Source organism: Uranotaenia lowii, chromosome 2 (genome assembly GCF_029784155.1).
Source record: "Uranotaenia lowii strain MFRU-FL chromosome 2, ASM2978415v1, whole genome shotgun sequence".
Taxonomy (NCBI): Eukaryota; Metazoa; Arthropoda; class Insecta; order Diptera; family Culicidae; genus Uranotaenia; species Uranotaenia lowii.
In genome coordinates, this window is record NC_073692.1 from 7,085,778 (window position 1) to 7,101,563 (window position 15,786).

At 39.3% G+C, this 15,786-nt stretch overlaps 6 protein-coding genes across 7 annotated transcripts; 4 read left to right on the top strand and 2 right to left on the bottom strand.

Moving 5' to 3' along the window:
- The first annotated feature begins 2,202 nt into the window (after positions 1-2,202).
- LOC129744400 (protein CEBPZOS) lies at positions 2,203-2,790 on the top strand. The gene is made up of 2 exons (XM_055736906.1): positions 2,203-2,471; positions 2,606-2,790. Exons 1-2 carry the CDS (start codon positions 2,342-2,344, stop codon positions 2,788-2,790), a joined length of 315 nt encoding a protein of 104 aa, XP_055592881.1. The 5' UTR covers positions 2,203-2,341.
- Positions 2,787-3,017, top strand: LOC129744402 (uncharacterized). The gene has a single exon (XM_055736908.1). It carries the CDS (start codon positions 2,787-2,789, stop codon positions 3,015-3,017), a length of 231 nt encoding a protein of 76 aa, XP_055592883.1.
- Positions 3,018-3,750: 733 nt separating this feature from the next.
- Positions 3,751-4,849, top strand: LOC129744398 (tubulin-specific chaperone C). Its single transcript, XM_055736904.1, has one exon. It carries the CDS (start codon positions 3,751-3,753, stop codon positions 4,798-4,800), a length of 1,050 nt encoding a protein of 349 aa, XP_055592879.1. The 3' UTR covers positions 4,801-4,849.
- LOC129744401 (ATP synthase subunit g, mitochondrial) lies at positions 4,820-5,499 on the bottom strand. Its single transcript, XM_055736907.1, has 3 exons — positions 5,404-5,499; positions 5,277-5,338; positions 4,820-5,190 (listed from the first exon to the last, which is right to left on the bottom strand). Exons 2-3 carry the CDS (start codon positions 5,314-5,316, stop codon positions 4,931-4,933), a joined length of 300 nt encoding a protein of 99 aa, XP_055592882.1. The 5' UTR covers positions 5,317-5,338; positions 5,404-5,499; the 3' UTR covers positions 4,820-4,930.
- A 921-nt stretch (positions 5,500-6,420) lies between these two features.
- On the top strand, positions 6,421-8,406 carry LOC129744399 (cytidine deaminase-like). The gene is made up of 3 exons (XM_055736905.1): positions 6,421-6,575; positions 6,666-7,022; positions 7,619-8,406. Exons 2-3 carry the CDS (start codon positions 6,959-6,961, stop codon positions 8,026-8,028), a joined length of 474 nt encoding a protein of 157 aa, XP_055592880.1. The 5' UTR covers positions 6,421-6,575; positions 6,666-6,958; the 3' UTR covers positions 8,029-8,406.
- A 270-nt stretch (positions 8,407-8,676) lies between these two features.
- Positions 8,677-13,096, bottom strand: LOC129744397 (protein HIRA homolog). Of its 2 annotated transcripts, XM_055736901.1 has the most exons (7): positions 12,792-13,096; positions 12,277-12,728; positions 10,625-12,205; positions 10,402-10,516; positions 10,090-10,339; positions 9,612-10,022; positions 8,677-9,186 (listed from the first exon to the last, which is right to left on the bottom strand). In XM_055736901.1, the coding sequence occupies exons 1-7, from the start codon at positions 12,826-12,828 to the stop codon at positions 9,051-9,053; spliced, it is 2,982 nt and encodes a 993-aa protein (XP_055592876.1). In that variant the 5' UTR covers positions 12,829-13,096; the 3' UTR covers positions 8,677-9,050. The 2 variants fall into 2 exon arrangements, with proteins under 2 accessions (XP_055592876.1, XP_055592877.1); XM_055736902.1 differs by lacking the exon at positions 8,677-9,186 and having other exon boundaries at positions 9,477-10,022; positions 12,792-13,095.
- Between the last annotated feature and the right edge of the window lie 2,690 nt (positions 13,097-15,786).

The window sequence follows — 15,786 nt, forward strand, 5'->3', positions numbered from 1 at the left end:
AAGAAAAAACTACTTTGTAAAATGAAATGTATCTTACTTGGAACCAGACCCGAATGACCATCAATGGTTAAAAGGTCTTAAATAAATATTATTATTATTATTCATAATACTTTGCTTTTGTTTCAGATCGGTCCACAGAGCTTGAAGGTGTATTCCTCGTCATCATCCACACTGAACCCAAATCCACTCTTAAAATACACATGATTTTTCACTTAAAAACAAGGATCCAGTGATTTTCTTCCATTCAAGTGCGACATATACATTTCACTTGGCAGTCACTTAAATTTCAAGTGAATTCATCCACATTCACTTCACTCGTCACTTGAATTTGAAGTGAGAAAAAATATTCACTTCCCCATCACTTGAATTTCAAGTGAATGTCGGGTCGGTTGTGTTTATTTTCAGAGTTCAAAATGGCAAATTTTAAAGAGCAGCGTTTAAAGCATATGCTGGATTTGGATTTTCCCAATTCTTTACTAGGCGATTTTGGCGGTAGTTTGTGTTAAACGTGATGTAAGAAAAAGTTATTTAAAGGTGTTATCATGTTTCAGCTTGTGGGTTGAACGGGACAGATTTTCTGGTTTGCAGCAGGGAAGATTTAGAAGTCGCACTATCCGCAGTAACCGATCTGCCTTGGGATTACGATGGAATTTTCCTTTCGCCATAAATTTATGGCGAAAGCGTATATGTAAGTATTTGAAATCGTAGTGCTGTTCTATAAATGTTCTTTTATTTAAAAACGCGAGAGATAATTAACTAGAAACTTACTTAGAAACTCAGATAAATTTCATTCGAACGTCATAGTGTAATTCACTTGACCGGTCACTTAAGTGAATTCACTTGACCCATCACTTAAAATTCAAATGAAATTACGTATGGCGAGAATTTACTACAGATGTCACTTATTTTTTAAGTGAAAATTATTTTGGGTGCAGATATCATTCCGGAATGCTACACGGAAAATAAAAAAAAGGTAAAATTTACCTTTTTGCGAGGTGAATTTTTTCCACCCCTCTTTCGAGGTAAATTTTACCTTTTTTTCATTCACCTAGCAAAAAGGTAAATTTACTTAGCAAAAAGGTAAATTTTACCTTTTTCGCATTCACCTAGCAAAATAGTAAATAATACCGTTTTCCCATTCACTGATTTAAAAGGTAAATGCTGGTTGGTTTGATTGTTTTCTTCAATAAGAATTAAAAAAATACAAAATTCTTACAAAAATGATATTTATTGTAGATAAACAGGGACTGATAATTCGGCTTCGCGTTCTTCTGAACCGCTATGGCCGCTGAATCTACATGCGTTGCGTACATTCATGGCCTCCTCCGTTCGACTAATCCGGTCAGGTTCGGCTTTTCCGGCTGGAGGATGACGTGGAATACTCCTCAAAGCTCTATGGGCCGATCTGAAACAAAATCAATAGTATTATGACGAGCGAACCAGCACAACTAAATGATATTTAAGAACACTTACCATTCTATTCCGATTTTCACATATTAGGCACAAAGCAAAACTTGTTCCTAGAATGACAAAACAGTTTAACCTCAATGAACGGGTTCGGCGAATAGTTACTTTTTTTAGAAGAATTGTACCGTTTTGTTTAGCTCAATCCAGGTCAATTACACCTCGCTACGAGGTAAGTTTTACCTTATTTGGATTTACCTTTTTTTCTAGGTGAATTATACTTTTTTATCGAGCTCAATTCAGGTGAACTTCACCTCGCTACGAGGTAAGATTTACCTTTTTTGGATTCACCTTTTTTCTCGGTGAATTGTACCTTTTTTCCAACCTCGATTCAGGTAAATTTTACCTCGCTGTGAGGTGAGTTTCACCTCGAAGAGGTAGAAGTTACCTTTTTGGCTTTCACGAGTGTTCACCTTTGCTAACTCGGTAAATTTTACCTTTTTATTATTTTCCGTGTAGGTGGATGAAAAAAAAGGAAAAATTTACCTCGAAAGAGGGGTGAAAAAAAAATCACCTCGCAAAAAGGTAAATTTTACCTTTTTTTTATTTTCCGTGTAATTTGGGGACGGACATTTTCAATATGCATTCTGCGCCATCTTCATGTTAAGTTGTTTACTACAAGGGGATATGTCATCATCTCTGTTGATGACGAATTTTCCCGACGCAGAGGAAATTATCAGTAAAAGTTCATTCATTTCTCACATTTTTCTCATTCTGTGCATTTTGTGCACACACACAACTAAACATTCTCATCGCCCTCATCGCATGGTTACGGGATCACTCCTAGTCGGAAAAACGGGAAAAACAATAAAAAAGTGCCTCACTGTTTTCACAACTTCCGAAGATTATGCTTTCGAATTCGAAAGCCCCCTAAAATATGCTTCATAAGAACGCTAAACCGAACTACAGGCGCACCGTGAAGACGATAGGAAAGTATCTTCTTGCTGCTGAGGCCATTGGATGTGCTGTTACTTTCGCTGGCTGGTACAGGCTCAACACCAACAGAGGTAGGTGAATTGTAAAAAATTGATGTCACCTCAGAAGAAAAAAAATTAATTTCACAATACCATAACCCGAGAACATCTGGAATGATCGCGATTCAGTGTTGACCGCTACGCTAATCCCTGTTTCTATTGTACAGATTTCCGTCATTATATAAGAGAAAACTATCCGCTGCTACTGGAAGGTTACTATCAAGTAGGAGAATACATCAGTGGAGATCGATCAATTCGGAACCACGACGATAACGTTTGGAATCAGGAACAAAAGACCATTGCAATAAATCCTCCATCCAATACTGCTGCTGCTGGTCAGCGCCGATCATGAACGTGTACATTAAATCGGCCATCTATCTTACTGTGTGCGGTGGAATCGGCTATGTGCTGCTGGAGGTTACAAAGCCCAACAAGGAGAAGATTGCCAAAATCAACGAAAACCAAGCGCCGATAGCTTACGGAGAATCAGCCAAAAAGAAGGCTCTTTTTATGCAAAAACTCCGTGAAGCAAGCGAAAGCAAAGATCCCATCTATATTCCCAAGCAGAAGGACCAGTAAACGTAATAAATATTGTTTGGTACGTTGATTGTCCTACTGTTTCAGCTCAGAAACCTAAATGGCTAAACATAATAAGTTTAATATTATTATTGTTAGGACTGTTAGGAGTACGTTAGCCTGTCAGTTATGAACTACTTAACAGTTCTGGTTAAGGATATGTAACATAAAGATTTCACTAGTTAATGTTCTAACAGGGAAATGTTTTGGTTTTTGTCTAAATTCTAAATTTTAGAGAAAATTATATTCAAGTAACAAACAGAATTTTAATTAATGAACTTTTGTCCAGTTAAAATGATTAAAATGTTCCCATTATCTCTGTCATCTTATGAGAACTCTTTTTTTCTGAAATCATATATCGGGTATACCTACACCTTAAGTACCTATTTATATTTGCAACCAGTGTCATTCTTCCCTATGAAACATTGAAGTTGGCTAAGTTGTGTTCGTTTTTGACATATACAGCATGCGAAAAATTAAAAGTAAACAAGAGGTGAAATCTTCAACCATATCATTGAAATTATAAAAAAAATTAATAAGAGATATAAAAAAGAAATGGTAAGAAATAACCAGTCTTTTATACCTATCATTTCTACAGTTGCACTTGGAGTTGTCTTATTTTAATTTTATAAATTTCAATAAGTGTTTCGTTGCGTGTTACAAAAAAATATGAATCGACATTTTCCCGTCATATTCCAGATCATATAAAAGCAAAGCCATCAATAAAACAAAAACCATGGACAGTATCGTAGACCCCTCGACCGGATTCAGTGGCAAGGAGAAGATTACCGAAATCCTCAACCGCCGCCACAAGGAGCGAGAAATCCAGATACAAGCAGCCAAGCTTGAGCGCCAGAAGGACTCGGACGAAACCGAAGCTATCCCCTATTTTGAATCGACTTTCGAAGAGAAGGTTAAACTGATCAGCAACACTCTGGACACTGTAGACAAGAGCGAATGTAAGGCACAAATTTTCGCCGAGGTACAGAATCAAATTTACGACCTGCAGCGATACCTTTCAACATCCACATTTTTCCTGCAAGAATATAAAATCAAAGTGTGTCAAAATTCCATCAATGAACTGTGCAAAAGATTGGATGTGTTGAAGAATGAACTGATCCCCAAAAAGAAATTTGGCTTCAAAAGTAAAAAGACGGTCCGGACTCACAACGATGGCAAGGATGCACTCGAAGCTATTGGAGAGAAGAAACAACAGGATTTGTCTGATGAAGACAAAATGAAGTGGACAGTGTCCTCTCGGAAGAACGAAGTGATAGTCTTGCGCAATTCAGAAGTTGATGAACAAACGGTGACGGCTTCGGATTTGACTAACTGTGTAGTCCGTTTGGAAGGTCATTCTGGATCATTGCAGTTTGCCCAATTGAAGAATTGTCTAGTCATCTGTGGGCCGACATCGAGATCGATATTTTTGGACAATTGCATTAACTGCAAATTTGTAGTCGCATGCCAACAACTTCGTTGTCATCGTTCGAAAATTTGCGACTTGTATCTTAAGGTCACATCCCGAGCCATTATCGAAGATTGTTCTCAAATTTCTGTAGCGGAATACAACAACCATTACGTGGGCATCGAGGAGGATTTCTGCAAATCTGGACTAGATCCCGAGGCGAATAACTGGAACGAATTGGACGATTTCAACTGGTTAGCTACAGATAAACCATCCCCGAATTGGTCTGTTTTGCCACAGAATCAACTTATCAGTGACTGGGAAACCTACAAAAAACAATTTCTCCTAAATAATGCGCTTTGTAATATCAATCAATAAAACGGCTTGTTGCTTCTGCTTATTTGTAGTAATCATTATGTATTACCAATTATCGATTTATTTCATCTCCTTCCAACGTTATATCACCTCCTGGACACTACATTTCAAAAAGAATTCCAATGCCTTAAATCTAAACATCATATCCAACCAGGTGACGTTTGCCGATGCATTCGCCAACGTAGAACCAGAAGCAAACCTCAGCCGTGACCAAGGTGTTCAACCAGGCTTCCTTGACGGTCAGATTCTTCCAGGCACCGGTACGGGCTCCGGAGATGATTCGGGCGAGTCCATCACGGATGGCGGGAATGTCGCCAGGGGTTGGTGGGGTCAGCTCAACTTTGGCATACTTCATGAAGACATTGAACTTCGGGCGGGCTTGCGTCAGCAAACCTGGAAATCATCCGGGAAAAAAAATAAAATTATGTAACCACAAAATAACTTACTGTTTATGAAATGTAAAAAACTCATTTACTTACTCGATACCAAAGAAGAACCCTTGCCTGCCAGAGACGCCATTGTTTAAGCTATTGTTTTATGGCTGTAAAAATGGAGTACGGTAACTTAATTGGAATTTTCTACAAAAAAAAATACACCGCAATTTACCAAATCGACTATCGTTTTCTCAACCCGAAACCAGCACGGCCGCGATGAACTGAGAAGCACCACCAAAAGTGTTCATGCAATGTCACTTTTCATCATTGAATCGGACACTGAACTGAAACTTCTTTTACTGATGCGTTATTGCTACGCTACCTATGAATCAGCAAGATAAGCACGAATTAATTACATCACGTGTACCTAGATAGCACTACTATCAATATAATGAGGGCAAGGAACAGAAACGACAGTTCGTCCAAGGGATATTTAAAATGCTAGGTACTAAAATATTCCTTGAGTTTCGTCTACTTTTCGTTGGATGGAATTCTGGCATCTGATGAAAAAATTGATAAATAAAATATTGAAAATTAATTAAATGCGTTCAAGACAAGTACCTAATTTTGATGCGCTTCAAAGCACTAAGCGAAAATCATTAAAAAAGTTGCATTTTCTGTGATTTCCTGTTTAAAAAATTACAGCTCAATTTAAAATTCATTAATCATTCAAGATTTGTTGAATTATCATCAAAAGGAAACAGTTCGACAAAAAACATACATAAGCTAAATAGGAACAATCTTCTTTTCTGGTCTGATATCAGTTGAGAAGTTCTTCTAACCTACAGATGTCACCTGCTTATTTTGTAACTAAAATTTTTAACAATATCAAGAGATTGCGAATATTTATTGAAAACTGTCCAAATTTCAAACGTCTTGTTATGTTTTTTTTCTTCTTGTAATTTAAGCTTGTTTTTGCTTGGATGCTGGTTCTTGCTCAAAGCGTACATTCAAGCAATCAAGCATGTGGTAATTCACAGCAATAATTATATCTTTCTTATTCAAACACAATTTAAAGCGGTACGGTACCATGGTTCAAATAAAGGGAATCTTTCGATTGCTTTGGTTCAGTAGAATTATTCATCCAAGTAAGCTCACAACACATATTGGATTGAAAATATAAATTTAACATCAACTAAATTCCAATTTTTGGTCACCCCGCTTATCAGGTATCAGGTATCACCGCGCTCATAGTGATGAGTCAAGGAAACTGATAATTTTCATGTGTGTATACATTATACATAAATATTTCCTAAGAAAGAAGTGAAAGGTTAAAAACAAACTGACTTGTTTCCAGTTACATTTTCCAAGAATCAGCTGTTTTGGCTGCATCGCCGTAATAAAGTACGAACAATCAGCAAAGTGAAATAAAAACGGCACCGCTAATCTGTAGGTGTTACCTTCAATGAATAATTTTATTACCCTTCATCGCAGGGGCGACAACTGGCCCAACTGTATCGGTACCGTTCAATATTCCCTAGAAGAAGCTGCCATCATCTGCGTGACAACATATACAAACAGTTGAGCTGCTCGGTACGGAGAGAGACTTGTCGGAATCTATTTTTATCATTTATTTACGTTTAGCTTTCGCTCCCCACGAGCATTTTAAGCAAATCTCAACCAAGGAACCACTAACAGTAGCTATCTGAACTTGAACTTGGTAGGACATATAATACTTGGGGCCCATTCGTAAAGATCGCGAGCCCCCAATCAGTTCCCCGAGGAACATGAATACAAACAATATCAATGGAACCGTGGACGGAGAAAACGTCGTCGAGTTTTCAACACTTGGTGAGTGTGATATTACGACTTGTGACCTTTATTTAACTTTTCTTTTTGTTATCATATTTGCTTATTTTTCATCTATTGCTCATTTTGAGAGGTCCTTTCACTTTCGATATCTAACGGCGTGTTCATAAATTGATTTTTTCTATCGAAAGTGATTTTTCTATCGATGCTTGCGTTCGTAAATTAAACAAACTGTATGCAACAGCATTGGAAGGTGATTTGACATCTTCCAAAAAAATCGATGCATCACCCAAAAAATCAATTTACGAACACGCCGATCAAGTTTATCGACAGCTATTTTAAAATTAAACATTAGCAGTCTCTTTGCCAACAATTTTTTATGAAACATTTGAAAAGTTTATATTGACAACTAGAAGCTATGATAAATCATATATGTTATGTGTTTAGTTATAAATGAATAAATCCAAAATATTTAAAAGATTTTTTGCAACAACCCATAGATAAGTATTACAAAACATAAAATAAAGTTGACTTTTAGTTATAACTGCTCAATTAAAGTTGAAACAACTGTTAGATAGCAATTACAACGTTATTTGACTATTGGTGCTGAGAAATGTTTTTTTTACTTTCAATTGCAGATTCCAAAGTACAGGAACTAATCAACGCAGCTATCAAGGGACGCAACAATGCCTACTGTCCGTACAGTAACTTTGCCGTCGGGGCAGCTCTGAGGACCAATACTGGGGAAGTATTTACGGGATGCAACGTGGAAAACGGGTGCTATGGCCCAAGTGTCTGTGCGGAACGAACGGCCATTTGCAAAGCAGTGAGCGAGGGGTATCGAAATTATGTGGCCATCGCCGTGGTTGCTTACCAGGAGTCGCAGTTCACCACACCATGTGGAGTCTGTCGGCAAACAATATCGGAATTTTGTGGCGACCAGGACATCCCGATCTACGTGGCCAAGCCATCGCCCGCCAGGGTGCTGGTAACGTCTTTACATAAACTGCTGCCACATGCTTTTGTTGCGACCTTCATTGACAAATGAGATTCGGCAAGTGGGTCCGAAATGATAGCACCGAGAGGTGTGAAAAGGAAGGACGCCGGCTAAGAGGCAATATAACTTATATGGTTCATAATTCTTCAGTAATCATGTGATTATTTACGTTTTAACTTTATGGCTTTGGTGTGAAATGTATGCTCTAGAGATTTACACTTTAAAACTGTGGATACGACAATTAAGACAATTTGGCTTTTCTAGATAAGATAGGAAAGGTATGGGTGATGTGTTTCAAAATCCAAATAAAACGCACCATGAGGCTAGTTTGTTCGACCATTTAGAACACGATATTGTAGATCAGTTAGAGTAATGTAGTGAAAAACTTGATGACGAGAATATAAAACACAATTGATGTGAAAAAAACAATATGTTTCTATCTTGAGCCGATCATATTCGAATTTATATTGGTTGAACGGAACTTATTGTAAAAAAAAATCGATGATGATTTTTGAAAGGAAAAGCAGCCTCCTGCGAATAGGAAAAGAGGTACCTACATACCTATCTTTGTTCAAAGTGTTTCGGAAGTACATGTAACACGAAATATGCTAAATCAAAGCAATCGGTACCGAAGGGAATCTTTCGAATGCTTTGATTCAGTAGAATTATTCAACCAAGTAGGCTCGCACCGCATGGAACTAAATATGGTTTATCTGGCGCTCGTAACGCGAGTCATTGTACCTTTAGTGATATCTGCCCGTTTGCCAGACATCGGGAAAGGCAACTTTACATTTACACTTGAACAAAAACACAAACATAATAAATTAACTTTAGACTTACATAGAACCGTTGCTTCTCGTGACATCTACTGGATAATGGTAGTCGATTTCGGCACATTCGGAGTTGTTTTAGGTATTCCATGTAGATTCGTTGCAACAGGGGATGGGTTCTATCTTGCCAGAAACTCTCGAGCCTATTCCAGCTTGTTGATTTTTGATTCCGGCTTATGACAATTTTCTAGCATTTCAGCCGAAGATTCCAACAAACCATCGAGCATTTGTGGAATTTCAGTTTCATCTCCATGATGTCCCCGCTGTGTTGGGTAATTTATCATGATTCATCATGCAGGGAGATTTCACATGTTTAACTTTTCTTATTTCAGATTTAAAATCAGTCTTTACAGCTGAATCTGAGACACCTTTGACGGACCTGATGAAAATAAATAAAGAAGAACCTTATTTTTATAAGACAAAAAATTGCATTTCTTCGGATAGATTTTCGATAATACAAGATTACGAGTGTGGTGTCTAAAGTTTTGGAGTATGACATTTGGCATAAAGAAAATGCCAATGTTGTCACGTCCAGACAAAGATACGAGTTAGGTTCCCCGCCTAGGTTCCCCAATCCGAGGTGGCCGCCGAAACGCCGTCGGAGCTCTAACTGTACAGTGCATAGCAGATCGGAGTTTCGGAATGTTCAAGCAACAAAAACCGCTTACATTCGATTATCCAGCGTTCATAACGCGAATCAATTAACTTTCCATGTTATTTGCCAATTTTATAGGCGTCGAGCAGACGACATTACGTACACAAATACACAATAACACAGATACAGAAATCGGACTTTTTACTTACGCGGAACCATTGCTTTTACTGACTTCCTCCGACGACGGTGGCGGCGTTGGGTTTAGTGCTGCTGATGGTTGTTTTTGGCACATTTTGAGCTGATCGTTGTACTCCATGTAGATTCGTTGCCACTGGGGATGAGCCTTCAGTTGATCGAGAATCTCACCAGCCAGCACCAACTTACTGATGCCGGCTATTTTAGAATCTGGCTCATGACCGTTTTCTAGCATGTTGAATGACGATCCCATCAAGCCATCGAGCACCTGTCGAATCTTGCTCTCATCACCGTACTGTCCCAGCTGGAAACCCAACATCAGGTACCAATGTTTCATCTCGTTCTGTGAATTAATCATTTCCGCTATTTTGATCTGATTCTCAACGAAAGCCAGCATGGCTGAGTTTTGCCACCCATTATTAGAACTGTTGAAAAAAAAACCCGTTAATTATTCAATGATAAACGCTTTTCAGCAAATAGAGATAGACTTACTTTTCGACAAAACTTCTTGCTTTGAGTGGAGAGGAAGTCGAAAAAGACTGAATAGTGGCCAGAGGAAATGTTTTAACATTTCTTATGGGCGCACCGGCTTTGGTTGATATAAGGCCGTGCCGCGTGATGGGATCGGCAGAGTTAGCAATTATCCAGCTCTCCAGCTTTTTGCTGTAAGAATAGGAGGAACCATTTGCCAACACAATGAATGGTATTCCCTGATCGGTGACGTGGAAAAGGGATGCGAAACCTAAAAACCGAAAAAGTAGTAAAAACTCTACCTTCAGTAACAATCATAAAGGCAGTACTTACTCGTGCCCATAATATCAGCACAGTTAGCGCTAAGGTAAATGGACAGATCGACTAAATCCCATATCCGAAGGGTTGAGTTTTCGGTCAATACAGCTCCTAGTTTGCAGTTAGCGCTCTACAAAAAGAAAATGGTTAAAATTGTTGGCTCAAATTCTATATAACATTTCGGTGTCCGAAATAAAAGGGACGGATAAAAGATACCGTTCAACGTATTTATACTTACAAAACAACTCAGCACGACTGGACTGGTCAAACTGATGACTGGCAACAAGGGTGAACCAGTGCCGATGTCGAGGAAACGGATTCCACCGTCCAAACTACACAGGAGAACATTTTTCCGCGATACGGCTACACTCACGACGGGTGATCCAATCACAGTTTCCCAGACCTTTTTATCCGCCCGAGGGACGGACAGCAAGTTTCCCACGATTCTACAAAGAGCTCCGTAGCCGCTTTTGATAGAGTTGTTGGCAATTTGTATCCGATAATCACCAACTCCTCGAGTTTGAACTCCTGGCAGTGGATTGGCCTTACCGGAGGCTGGTGGTGGTTGTGTGATTTGTCGAAGATTTTGTTGACTTATTGATGATTTAGCTGCGGATTCACTGCTGTCACCTTCCGGGATGGAATCTACCTGAGCCGGTGCTAGTGTCATTTTTTTCAATCGGTTGTCCAGCTTCCCGGTTTTGTCTTCAAGTTTTGAAGAATGCGATGGAATCAGATCGGTGCCATTTGTTTTAGGAATAGTAGTAGGCTGGGGAGGATCATCAGAGATCGTTTCTACCTTTATTATTTCACTTTTGCTCGCACTGCTGCTTGAAAATTCATTAGAAGATAATGGTGTTGTGACCGTGTCGTTCAACGGAATAAACATAGGCGTTATTCTTCGTTTACCATCGGAAGTTTTCGTTTCAATTTGCTTCAATATCGGTCGTTGAGTTTGTTCCTGACTAGTTGGGATTATCGTGGATGTAACAGCACTTGTGGTTGTAGTTTTTTGAACTGTCTTTATACTAGTGTCGTTGGCAGTATTACTCGTTTTTAACACAGGCGTTGGTGATTGCTGAGGTATTAAGGTAGGTGGCACAATCTTATTTTGTGATATGTTCAAAAGTTCTGCATTTTCAATAATCATATCCTTGTCGGATTGAGCATTTATGTCCAGAGTGATATCTTTGCCATACATACGTTGATAGAGATTATTTTTATCTTCTTCTGACAAAGGCGTACCTAGTTCATCAGAACTGAACTGTAAACAAGCTACGTGACCATCGCCGCTACATGTAAGCAAAATGTAACCGTTGTGACTCCAACTCAGGTCTAAGATCGAATCATCGAAGAGATCATGTACAACGACCAGAGGTCGCTGCAAAGCCGTTAACCAAACGGACAAACTTTTATCTCTGGCACCAACAGCCAGGCAGCAATACTGTTGCGATTTATTACCGTTTGGAACCGTTCTCTTCAAAATGGAATTGTGAAACCGTACACAGGTCACAGCTTTTCGATGACCAACAAAATCTTTATCGCACTTCCACCCATCCCGTTCTATGATCTGGGCCGTAGGACCACCTCCATTCATGGCATGTGCCGAAACCAAATATTGCCCGTCAGGAGACCATGACAACCTTAGGATATGGGTTGTTCCTCCGCATTCCTCGAAGGGTTCCGTTATCGTTTTAAAAAGCGAGAAATCAGACGTTTTCCATAGCTTTAAAGTTTTGTCGTCACTTTGAGAAGCGACGAACTTTCCCACAGGATCCCAAGTAACTCCTTTTACAAGGCCAGTGTGCCCTTTCATAACCTAAAATTATTTATCGAAATAAATTTTAAAATATGTACATTAGGTATAACTTCTTTTCCGTTTTCTATTACCCTGAGAATCGTGGGAAAATCCTTGGCGTCCCAAATGATAACCGTATTATCAACGCTGCAGCTAGCAATGTATTTGTCCTGAGGCGACCAAGCCAGGTCCAATACATCGCCAGCATGGCCGCGCAAGGTAGCAGCACAGCGCCAGTGTTCGGCTGTTTTACCAGCTCCGAAAGAGCTTCCACCACCTGCGGATCGTTTCCAAATCATTATCAGTTTATCGTCCCCGCATGAGGCCAACATGGTTCCGCTGCCACTCCACCGGACGCAATTCACGCAAGCTAAATGGTTGTCCATTTGGCAGAGAATGCGTGGCACATTTTTGTCTCTTTCCGCTTCCTCGTCGATAACCGGCACAAGATTCCAAATGACTACTCGACCCGAATCATTCCCTTGTCCTCCGGTCGCGAATTTCTCTCCACCGGGATGAACGTCGATGGAAAATATCGGCTTATCTGTAGATGGAGATAGGAATTAAAATGAATCGATCGCAAACTTAACTCAAAATATCGAACTACCATCGTGATGCACCCAACTCGGCTGCAGTATCTTCATTTTGGACTCTCGTAAAAACAAACAGGTTAATGACAGAGAGAAAATAGGAAATTACTGATCAGCCATTCGATACACAATTTAGAGCCTTGACAAAAGGACTCCGAGAATTGTCGATGGTAATGTTTTCGGTTAAGATTCCTATTTGGAGGCAGATTTTACTAATAATTAGCTGAATTTAAACTGAATTTTTCACTCCGAACCGACGACGGGTAGAAGCGATTTTATTTTTTCCGACGCGATTGGAGCGCCAGAGATTGGCGTTACGAGGCGTAACGCAGAACACTGTATTTAATTTAAAACATGACAGCCACATGAAACTCAAGGTAGATATTTGCTTGTAGCGTGTCTTTTTTTCACCTGGTGGCAATACTTAAGGTGTGTTCAACAGAACTCAATCGAAATCAATTGAAATGGATTGACAGCTGATCAGCTGTTTTTCCAATTGACTTCGATCGATTTCTATCAGGCTGCTGAATGAACAGTCAGACACTAATACTAACATACAGGCGCAGGAAAATAATTATTATGTTTAAAACATGCGATTATGAAAATAAAATATAGTGGATCAATTTCATATTTTATTAAAAAAATGTTCGTGTTTCACAAGATAGATCAAATTTTTCTATTTCCTTCGGTGGGTCTTGATGGTCACTTCCTAAAAATGAAGTCCTGAAAATGAAGTCCTAATTTACATTTGTACCACAATTCTTGTGCAACTTTAGACGACTGACACCGACACCAACGAGCAACACCAAAACAGCATCGACCTATACCACCAGCACCGCACCACCGAAACAATACGAACTCTCCTGACACCACTTTCATTTTCACAACATTTGAGCTTGTTGTGAGCAGCTGCAGCAACTGATCCGACTGACACCCGTCACACCACTATAACTCAGCACCACCGGCACAGCTCCACCAGCACAGCACCACGACGCTCCACCGATTGACTACACTTTCATTTGCACTGCAGTTAGTCAAAAACAAACCCAGTCAGCTGTTTTTGACAGTTGTCAACTGCATGTGTGTTAGTGTAATTGAAACCGATAGAAACGAATCCTGCTCTCGAGCTTGATCGATTTCGATTGGTTTCGATCGACTTCGATTGGCTTCATTGAACGTTAATTGGATTAGTTTCGATCACAACATTGGCTGAGTGAACAACAATTCACCAATCGAAATCGATTGAAACCGATTTCAATTGGCTGTTGAACGCGCTTTTAGTTAACCCAGCAACCTAGTTGCACTGACCATACTGACTGGACACTCGATTTCGTTTTCTGGATAATTTTTCCAACAGTACGCAATATCGATTCCAGAGTGCGCATCGATCGATTTCAAGAAATGCTATCCCAATAAGGAAATGCCACCCAACTTTAAAATAAAAACAGCCCGAATAGACTTGCACCGTGAAAAAACCATGAAGTTTATAATCACAATACCATGAATTTGATGGTTTACACCATGACTTTTACGATCCACGATACCATGAATACACATTGAAGTTCATAGTTTACGACCATAATTTTCATCGTTTTGACGAAAATTACCATGAAAAAGGGGTATTGTTATGCAGCGTGACCATGAAAAAAAAGGCGATTTTCCATACATTGGGAAGCTCAAAAATATAAAGTTCATGGTTCATTCATGTTCCAGTTTTTCACAGTAAAACCATGAAAATCTGATGATTTACATTGTTCGCCCACTGAAATAAAAACTGATGCTCTTGGTGGGTTTTTTGTTGTTGTTTTTGATAATGTCATCATTGTTAGGTTATAGATGAAAAACAAATTAATTCATTTATATTATTTATTAAAATGATCTTAAACAATCATTCAGCCGAATACACAACTGGTACAAATTTATTTTTCACTTATCATAATGTTTTAAATTCCACTAAAACTCACTTTTTTTTCGGCTGAAATCTGGATCTGCCTCCAGCGGGATTCCTCAGGTATCTGCCACAATCTTATCGTATTTCCTGGAAAAAAAACCTTTCATGAGATTCAAGCAACTTAAATTTTGTTATATTTGTAACTGTTATTAAATAATATGGCAACACTTGCCATCGCCGACTCACTCGAATGTAAGCTACCAAGAGAAAATCAGTTGAATAAAAGTTCTTGACCTATAAACTTGCGTCTTTCTTCTCTCTGCACCGAATACCACAACATGGTGTCAGAAGTTATCGCGGAATAATTTCGATCGCGAAAAGTTCGTCCGGAATAGTTTCCGAGTAGTGGCCGCGATATTAGCCGTGATAGTGATTGATATTTATCCGGGGAGTGTTCTTTTCTTCTGTGAAATTGTTCTCCTGCGGTGTCGATCGCTTCGATAAGTGCTTTTAATTTTCCTCCGGCCCGAACTGAAAAATTTCAAAATGGCTGACGTGCATCAAATTGCGCAGTTGCTTGCGAGCCAGAATAAAATTTTCGAAGGATTGTTGCGACGAGTACAACAATCAGAGACGGGAGCAAGAGCTCCGTCAGTGTCAGTGTCTCAAAACGTGCCTCTTCCTCCTCCCTTATCGGTCGATGGTGACATGGAGGAAAACATAGATTTTTTTGAGAACAATTGGAGAAATTATGCTACGGCAATCGGAATGGACAATTGGCCAGACGCCGACAATGCGAAAAAGTGAGCTTTTTGTTGTCGACTGTCGGAGTGGCAGCTCTAAAAAAATATTACAATTTTGAGCTAACTGAGGACGACAAAGTGAATCCGACAACGGTTCTTGCAGCGATTCGAGCAAAAGTGGTTCGTGCTCGAAATGTTATTGTAGACCGTTTGGATTTTTTCAGTGCTGGACAACTATCGAGTGAAAGTGTAGATGATTTTGTTTGTCGGTTGAAATGTCTGGTTAAGCCGTGTCGTTTTGCAGCGTTGGAAGAGGAAATGATAACATATAAAATTGTCACTTCCAACAAGTGGTCGCACCTCAGAACAAAGATGCTA

What these genes read in the sequence shown, in the direction of transcription:
- LOC129744399 (XM_055736905.1), top strand. Translation starts at nt 6,959, where the DNA reads ATGAATACAAACAATATCAATGGAACCGTGGACGGAGAAAACGTCGTC. An exon ending in CGTCGAGTTTTCAACACTTG is followed by an intron (nt 7,023 to 7,618) that starts GTGAGTGTGATA and finishes TTTCAATTGCAG; the next exon opens with ATTCCAAAGTACAGGAACTA.
- LOC129744397 (XM_055736901.1), bottom strand. Translation starts at nt 12,828, where the DNA reads ATGAAGATACTGCAGCCGAGTTGGGTGCATCACGATG. An exon ending in GAGTTGGGTGCATCACGATG is followed by an intron (nt 12,729 to 12,791) that starts GTAGTTCGATAT and finishes CTCCATCTACAG; the next exon opens with ATAAGCCGATATTTTCCATC. An exon ending in GCAAGAAGTTTTGTCGAAAA is followed by an intron (nt 10,023 to 10,089) that starts GTAAGTCTATCT and finishes TTTTTTCAACAG; the next exon opens with TTCTAATAATGGGTGGCAAA.
- LOC129744401 (XM_055736907.1), bottom strand. Translation starts at nt 5,316, where the DNA reads ATGGCGTCTCTGGCAGGCAAGGGTTCTTCTTTGGTATCGA. An exon ending in GGGTTCTTCTTTGGTATCGA is followed by an intron (nt 5,191 to 5,276) that starts GTAAGTAAATGA and finishes GATGATTTCCAG; the next exon opens with GTTTGCTGACGCAAGCCCGC.
- LOC129744402 (XM_055736908.1), top strand. Translation starts at nt 2,787, where the DNA reads ATGAACGTGTACATTAAATCGGCCATCTATCTTACTGTGTGCGGTGGA.
- LOC129744398 (XM_055736904.1), top strand. Translation starts at nt 3,751, where the DNA reads ATGGACAGTATCGTAGACCCCTCGACCGGATTCAGTGGCAAGGAGAAG.
- LOC129744400 (XM_055736906.1), top strand. Translation starts at nt 2,342, where the DNA reads ATGCTTCATAAGAACGCTAAACCGAACTACAGGCGCACCGTGAAGACG. An exon ending in CAGGCTCAACACCAACAGAG is followed by an intron (nt 2,472 to 2,605) that starts GTAGGTGAATTG and finishes TCTATTGTACAG; the next exon opens with ATTTCCGTCATTATATAAGA.